We start from the raw sequence: 8,399 nt of genomic DNA on the forward strand, positions 1-8,399 counted from the left end.
ATGTCAGTGACATCTCCATTACATTTTTCATTCAGTTCAAGAATGTGAAGTACTAGAACTCTGCAACACAAGATGCATGTCTCTCTTCCTGACCTTTGAAACCTTTGCACTGGGGGCTGTAAGTACCAACACTTGCTCTCTCATCGTGTGGCAGCTTGTGCACATGCCTGCCATTCAGAGTTTTGGAGTGTGCGTTGACATCTCTGCATATGAAGATAAACCGGTGCTTGTTCAGATCAGGACCCGATACAGGGGCCTTGCTGGCAAGTTGTCAGAAACCTCACGTTAAAATGCACCACCCGTATATCACATAATGGCCTTTCTACTCTATGCAGGCTGTCATCTATATCTAGTCTACAATTGTCTTTTTACGATAGAAGCAATTTTTTTCATCAGAATAGACATTAGATCAGCACCTGCTACTAGTCAAATGCACAATGAACAAGCGGTTAAATGAAATATATTTCTGTAGCAACTCAAATTTTACATGTTAGGAGCGAAGAAACAGAAGGTGACTAGACTCCTAGGGGAGCCTGGAAAAAAATGTAACTGTAAGAACATTTCGCTTTGAAATTAGACAGTATCCCAGTGTAGTAAATATCCTGAGAACACAGCATCAAGCTGTCTGGGTGGGGAAGAGGCAGTGTACCAACCAAGACAGAAGAAGCATCAGTGTCACTGCTCTAGCAGTAAAGTCATCCTACACACTTGTTTCCTGGTCCCCATAATGGCACTATAGCTGTTACCGCCATCCACGAGGGTAGACAGAGTGATGAGACAATCTGTCTTCTCTAAATTAGACAATCGGTTCTACAAGATTTTCCCCAGGCTGAGGCATTTGGCCTTTGTCATAAGCCTAGTAGCATTGCTGATAGAGTCTTTTGATGAGCAATCTGATTTAGTTGTGAAGCTGAATTTGGCAGAGATTTGGGTCCTATAAATGAGTGAGTGCATAGACAAAGGACCTGAGGTTTACAGCCAGCTGCAAAGTTCTACCTGCTTCCTTACTGTTCCTTCACAATGCAGTGCTGTTGTGCGATAAATTAGCCTTTTGACACTATTACCCGTGCCCTTGTGCAAGGGAATAATTATTTACAAGCAGGACCACATTCTTGTCTTAAGAGTCAGTTCACCTGGGTTCAATCTGTTGTTCTATCACTTGTATGTAACTGAAACTTTATGGCCCAAGTATCTGATGGGAATAAGAATAGAGTTATTAGAAGGACATTAGATTATATATGTAAAATATTCAAGAAGAAAGCATCTTTTTATACTTTAGTAGCCATTATAGTTAAGCACTTACTTTATTTTCAAAATGTCATGTTATCCTGATCAAATATGGAGGACAGAGGCTATTGGCTATGAATCTCACACTTGTCTTGGTTCTAAAAGTGTACGCATCAAAAAAATTATATCAATTCAATTACCAGAAAAAAATTTGGCTATTCAGGAGCATGTAAGCTCCTGAGGATGTAAGCCCCATGACTGGAATTGGCATATATTACCACTAATGAATATTATATTTATTTCTGGGCATCTACTGTGTCCATGTATGACAATGAACCCCATAAAAGCAGCAGTTTGGCATTTTTGCCAAAAGGAAATGAATTAAAAGGAAGAGTAGCAGAAGCTTCACAAGGAGAAAAGTGCCCTATCTCTCAACCAGTGTCAGAATGTGGAAATGTTTACAAAATGCTCATTAAGAGAAAAAGGGATTGTGAGATAAAAACAAAATCTGGTGAACAAGTTTATACTAGGGAGATAAGAAAGGCTAGGCCCCTATAAGGGATTTTGTTATCCAATTACTGCAACCTGACTTGCTGGAGGGAGAGGAGGGGGTTTAGAGAAGAAGATGCAGGGGGAGGGGGAAAGAGAGGAAGAGTTTCCAAACTTGTCTCCAGCGACACGAGACATTTACGCCCTGCAAGATAAAACTGCCACTTAGAGGCCAGGAGAGCTAAACCTTCCTGGGTTGTCCTGGAGGGTTGAGCAGAGCCATGGGTTCTCTGATCCTGCAGCTGAGCGCTGCCTTATGCCTGGTGACTCACTCTGTTTCTGGTAGTCCCATCATAGGCCTTGATCAGTCACCCCTAGAAGAAGATATGCCCCTCTTCGAAGATGTCTTCTCAGAGCAAGATGGTGTTGACTTTAACACACTTCTACAGAGCATGAAGGATGAGTTTCTCAAGACATTGAACCTGTCTGACATTCCTATGCAGGATTCAGCCAAGGTTGACCCACCAGAATACATGTTGGAACTCTACAACAAATTCGCCACAGATAGGACCTCCGTACCCTCTGCCAACATTATCAGGAGCTTTAAGAATGAAGGTAAGCTTGTATTTTCTTTGATAGTCTCTGGCTTGGATTTTTCTCATGAAACAATAAGCAAATTTATGCCTGAAGATAATAGGATGAATACATCCCACAGACACAGAAACAATGAACATCTTGTTCTAAAATGATTCATATGGATGAAAGGCCTAAAAACAATTTCTAACACAAAGCCACTCAATTAATTGAATCTTTACAAAGTGTTTAATCTGGAAATCAAAGAAAAATATTGGTCTGCTGTGATAGGTTTGCCATTTTCCAGTTAGGCCTAGGTTTTCATTTGGGATTTTAGTTGACTGCAAAACCCACCAGCTTCTACTTAGAATGAAAATGGGAAAGAGAGGGAAAGGGGGCGGGGGCGAGAAGTTAGAGATCTGTGTTTTTGGTTAGACACTGAGTTTCTAACTTGTGATTTTGTTTAAGAAATGTTCATGGAGAATAGAAACTTACATTTTAGAAATTCCTCCAAAGGTTGTGTTATCCTTGATGCATCAGGGTAGAGAGTCAGTTTTCAGGAAGCATATACAACACAATCAATGATTCAGATGATTGTTTCTATGCCGTTATGAAGAGCATGGCATGAGCTTTTGATTCAGTAACTAGACCTAATAAGCTAGTAAATTAGTCTTTTCTTTTTAATGTGGGACTAGTAGGAAAAAAATTTCTGGTATCTGTGGTAGAAGCTGTGGGTTCAAATAAACTATTTTAAAAATTATTTACCATTTATGCCTTAAGCAGGCATAAAAGAGGTTTGGACTAATATTGGCTAGTTCTCTTTGAAAGCAGAAAAACACTGGTAAAGAAACTGGTCAAGACTTGAGATTCTGAGAGCTGGCTGACTTGGGAAGTTTGGATAAACATTTGGTAAATATATGAGCCTCCATTATCCCTACCTGTAACATGGGAGCAACGGTATCTACAGAATACATTGACTAAATCATAAGAGGATACCAGTAAGAAGGAATTAGACTACTCAGTGCTAAAGAAACTTTAATGGCTATCATGTTGTTTAATATTCTAGGCAGTAGGTATTTTTGAATCCTTAAGACAATATTTTCTTTCAATTTTAATTTGATTTAATAAATGACCCATCAACATTTCTATTCAGTAGTGCATTCCTAATGGGAAAGGCAAGCTAAAATTACAGATTTCTTTTGGAGGGAAGACTGAGTTGAATGTAACCTCCACATGTGGGAAGCCTCCCTCATTCTGCTGAGCCTTCCATCCATAGCTCAGGTTTGAGCTATCATTCTTGTTTGGTCTATGAAGGTCAGGGTGTGGAATTCACCAAGCTTGCTAGTACTGGAGATCTCTGGGTCAGGATCAGGCTTCCCTGGACCATTCAGCCCGTGTACCTCTTCAAGTTGGTGGGAGGAAATGCGCAGCTCAAGGACATGTATTCCCCCACTAGGCTCACCCTGGCAGCTGCTGTTAACTTTCTTCTGACACGTTGAGTCTGCTCAGTGCAGCTCCCCTAGGAGATAAAGACCAAAAAGACTTCAAGCTTGTGATTCCATCTGAGGAAACAAGGGCCACATCCAAGGTGGGAAAAGCAGGCCTTCAATTCTTAGTTCTACTTCACCCTTCTGTTATCATCTGGGAAATCAGGTGTGTGTGTGTGTGTGTGTGTGTGTGTGTGTGTGTGTGTGTGTGTGTGTGTGTGTGTGTGTGTGTGTGTGTGTGTGTGTGTGTGTGAAGGATTTCTTCTGATACAAAATGAATATGCATTGTGGGATCATTGTAAGAATCATAAAAGACATTTGAAAAGCATCTCGTGTGTGGAATTTGTATAGACTGTTCACTGTCTGCCTTTGCAGAGACATCTATGCATTGAACATGTATGATTTGATAAATTTTAATATATATAAGATTCTACTGAAACCATCATCAGGCTCAAAATAGGGAATGTATTCATTTCTACCAAATGCTTCCTTGCCTTTGTAACCTTTCTCCCACTGCAATGAGCACTTTTCTCCTGGAGGGAGTTATCAGCCCCCTCTCCTTTATGGTGGGGGGAGAGGTGGGAAGGGTGCTGAGGCTTGAACTCATGGCCTGGACCCTGAGCTTTTTTGTTCAAGGATAGGGTTGTAGCACTTTAGCCACCGCTCCACTTCTGGCTTTCTGGTGGTTATTTGGAGAGTGTCATAGCTTTCCTTGCCCAAACTGATTGAATTTCAACCCCTGGATCTCAGGCTCCTGAATAGCTAGAATTATAGGTATGAGCCACCTGTGCCTAGCTACTCTCCCATTTTTGGTCTTTTCCAGTTCCTTATCCAAAGGTAGTGTGTTCTCTATTCTTTTTTTTTTTTTTAATAAGTTTTTTATTGTGAAGATACTGTACCGAGGAGGGATTACAGTTACATGAGCAAGGTAATGAGTACATTTCTTATCAAGCGCTGTTGTCTTCTCCTTTGTTTTTTCCCTACCATACCTTCCCTCCCATCTCCACAACTACACTCGCCCCCCACTCCCCACCTAAATTGTAAAGTTCTTTTTTCTATATAGCATCTTGTACATCTCATTGTTGCAATACATCTCATTGTATCCCTGTTTAACAATTTGTTTTTTCCCTTCTGCTCCCCAAATTATACCAACATCAAATACAGTGAAAACAGGAGTTATACCATGGGGGAGGGACATACAGAGCAACAACAAAAAAAAAAACAAACACATGGTATCTTATAAATACGTTAGAAGCAATAGCAAGAAAGAAAAAAAACACTTGTGTCCTTATCTTGGGGTTCATTTTGCTTAACATCATCTTATCTGACCTTTTCTGCTTGTCTCAGACATATACTAGTTATTGCAAATAAGGGAAACGATGGGACTTATGTTTCTTTGGGCCTGGCATACTTCACTTAATATAATTTTCTCCAAGTGTGTCCTCTATTCTTATACTGAGTGGACAGTTCCCAAACTACTGCTATTTTAACCCAAAATATTAATGACATTTCAAGGACATATACCTGAAAGGCAGAATCAGCAACTAATGAATAGCTTTGAAGTTCTGTCTCTGTTGGAGTTTTCAGGGTAGGGTTCAGACACAGCAGGGAGTCTGAGTCATGTTTTTGCAAAAGATGATGGTATTAATCTTCCAAGGTGGGTTTACAGCTTCATTCTGCTGGTCAACGAACATTAACTGAGTGCTTGAAATGTTCTCTGCATTGTAAAGTCTGAATGGGAGCTGTGCTTGTATCAAGAGGTTAAATAAGATGTGATTAATAGTTGATTAGGAGAAACAGGCCAATGAATTTAAATTTAGTCCATAGGTCAAAATTTCTTCCCCCAGTGTGCAACATGATTTTTGTTGGTACTTAGAAGCAACTGAAAAACATGCAAAATACATTCCATATAACTTCACCTCAGGAATAAGCCCTTAACTATTTTAAGAAATAGTAAGTATAAAATAACCACTAAGGATACCCAACTCTGGATTTTTCCTCATTTTGGAGAGACCATTTTGATACTTCCCTTTTATTTTTTTTATTGTAACTTCAGAATTTTTATTCATTTTCTTATTTTTTATTAATAAGTTTTTTTATTGTGAAAATATCATACAGAGGGGTTACAATTACATGAGTACATTTCTTATCAAGCATTGTTGCCTCTTCCCCTTCCCATATTATACCAACATCAAATACAATGAAAAGATCCAACACCCCTTCATGATGAAGGCTCTGAAAAAACTAGGGAACCACGGAACATTGCTCAATACAATAAAGGCTGTATATGACAAACCTACAGTGAGCATTATACTTAATGGTGAAAAACTAAAGCCATTTCCTCTAAACTCAGAAACGAGACAAGTGTGTCCACTCTCTCTACTTCTCTTCAATTTTGTATTAGAATGCCTAGCTACATCAATAAGACAAGATGCAAACATAAATGGGATCCAAATAGGGAAAGATGAAGTAAAACTCTCCCTCTTTGCGGATGACATGATCTTGTATTTAAAGAATCCACGAACTCCACTCCCAAATTAATCAAGCTGATTCAAAACTTTGGCAAAGTAGCAGGGTATAAAATTAACCCTCAAAAATCAATTGCTTTTCTGTATGCCAACAATGAGAAAAGCATCGCTGAAATGAGGAAAGCAACTCCATTCGTAATAGCCCCACAAAAAATAAAATTCCTTTTACTTTTGAATATTACTAGTTAGAAAAATAGGGATCATCTGCCAATCTCTATCTAGTTCTTCGGTAACATATTCAGTTAAGGCTGAACACTTTTTTAAAAAAAAAAATTCTAACCCTTTGGCATTCATTTTCCATGTTAGTTTTGCAATCATAATGCAGTTTAGTATTCTAATATCAATTCTTCATCATATTTTGGTGTCATAGAAAGCTAACATTTTGTTTGTCTTCATTGGTCCTCTCTTCTCATCCACTGTCAAGCTACTTGCATGGATTAGCTCTCTTCCTACATAACTAGCCACCTGGTTTTCTATGCCACATACTGGGAGTTTGATTTTTTTGTACATCTTTCTTTTATTTCAGATCTGTTTTCTCAACCAGTCAGTATTAATGGGCTCCGAAAATACCCTCTCCTCTTCAATGTGTCTATCCCTCACCATGAAGAGGTCATGATGGCAGAACTCAGGTTGTACACACTGGTGCAGAGAGATCGCCTGATGTATGATGGAGTGGAGCGAAAAATTACTATTTTTGAAGTGCTACAGAGTGAAGGGGACAACACAGGTGAAAGAAGCATGCTGGTCTTAGTGTCAGGGGAGGTCTATGAACTCAACAGTGAGTGGGAGACATTTGATATCACAGATGCCGTCAGACGTTGGCAAAAGTTAGGCTCTTCCACTCATCAGCTGGAGGTCCACATTGAGAGCACTCAAGACCAACTTGAGGATGCTGGAAGAGGACAGCTGGAAATAGACACCAGTACTCAGAATAAGCATGACCCTTTGCTTGTTGTGTTTTCTGATGATCAAAGTAGTGACAAGGAGAGAAAGGAAGAAATGAATGAAATGATCACCCACGAGCAACTTCTAGAGATGGGCAACTTGGATGTGGATGACTTTTCCAGAGAACCAGGAGAAGAAGCTTTGCTGCAGATGAGGTCAAACATCATCTATGATTCCACTGCTCGAATCAGAAGGAATGCCAAAGGAAACTACTGCAAGAAGACCCCGCTCTACATCGACTTCAAGGAGATTGGCTGGGACTCCTGGATCATTGCTCCTCCTGGATATGAAGCCTATGAATGCCGTGGTGTTTGTAATTATCCTCTAGCAGAGCATCTTACACCCACAAAGCATGCGATTATCCAGGCCTTAGTTCACCTCAAGAATTCCCAGAAAGCTTCCAAAGCTTGCTGTGTGCCCACAAAGCTGGAGCCCATATCCATCCTTTATTTAGACAAAGGTGTTGTCACCTACAAGTTCAAATATGAAGGCATGGCAGTCTCTGAATGTGGCTGTAGATAGAAGAGGAATCCTATGACTTATTTAATAACTGTAAATGTGTATATTTTGTGTTTATTTAATAAGACTATTTAATGAGGGTGTACAGATAATAGAGGCTTCTTGCCTTTGGGAAATGGACAAGTGAGTTTGTTGCAGGAAGAACATATTTAGCTATCCAATCTTCCAGTCTGTTTTTCTTCAGGCTTGCATTTCCTGACAATGCTACATTTAACAGCAAATGGCAGGCCCACACTACTTATCTTTCACAACAATTTGAAAACAGCAACCCCTAAGCAAAAATATGCTAGCTACACACACTAATTTGCGTATGTCTATATGTATGTGCATGAACTGATGAGCATCTTTTGGTTCAACAGAAGCAGGTTATACTCAAATACATGCATGGCTCACTGAAATGTGAATATATTAAAAGCTAATGCCATGTGTTCAGTCATCTCTGATGATTTAAGTCATGAAAATTTGCATTAGGAATTTAAGAGTTCTAGGATTACATTTGGGAATTTAAGAATTCTAACATTATGTTTCCCAAGTTCTCTGGATGTTCCAGTGTAGTTTTTGTTATTTGAGTTTCTGCTATTGCTTAGAGCTGCAGGCCTGGTAAAGGAGGACGCATGCATGCGAGGGGTGG

The 8,399-nt window shown here is 39.6% G+C and overlaps 1 protein-coding gene across 1 annotated transcript; it reads left to right on the forward strand.

The window, feature by feature from the left end:
- The first annotated feature begins 1,997 nt into the window (after window positions 1-1,997).
- Bmp10 (bone morphogenetic protein 10) lies at window positions 1,998-7,771 on the forward strand. The gene is made up of 2 exons (XM_070004438.1): window positions 1,998-2,331; window positions 6,831-7,771. The coding sequence occupies exons 1-2, from the start codon at window positions 1,998-2,000 to the stop codon at window positions 7,769-7,771; spliced, it is 1,275 nt and encodes a 424-aa protein (XP_069860539.1).
- The last annotated feature ends 628 nt before the right edge of the window (window positions 7,772-8,399 follow it).

Source organism: Dipodomys merriami, unplaced genomic scaffold (assembly GCF_024711535.1).
Source record: "Dipodomys merriami isolate MVZ:Mamm:240054 unplaced genomic scaffold, mDipMer1.0.p SCAF_63, whole genome shotgun sequence".
In the NCBI taxonomy this organism is placed as follows: Eukaryota; Metazoa; Chordata; class Mammalia; order Rodentia; family Heteromyidae; genus Dipodomys; species Dipodomys merriami.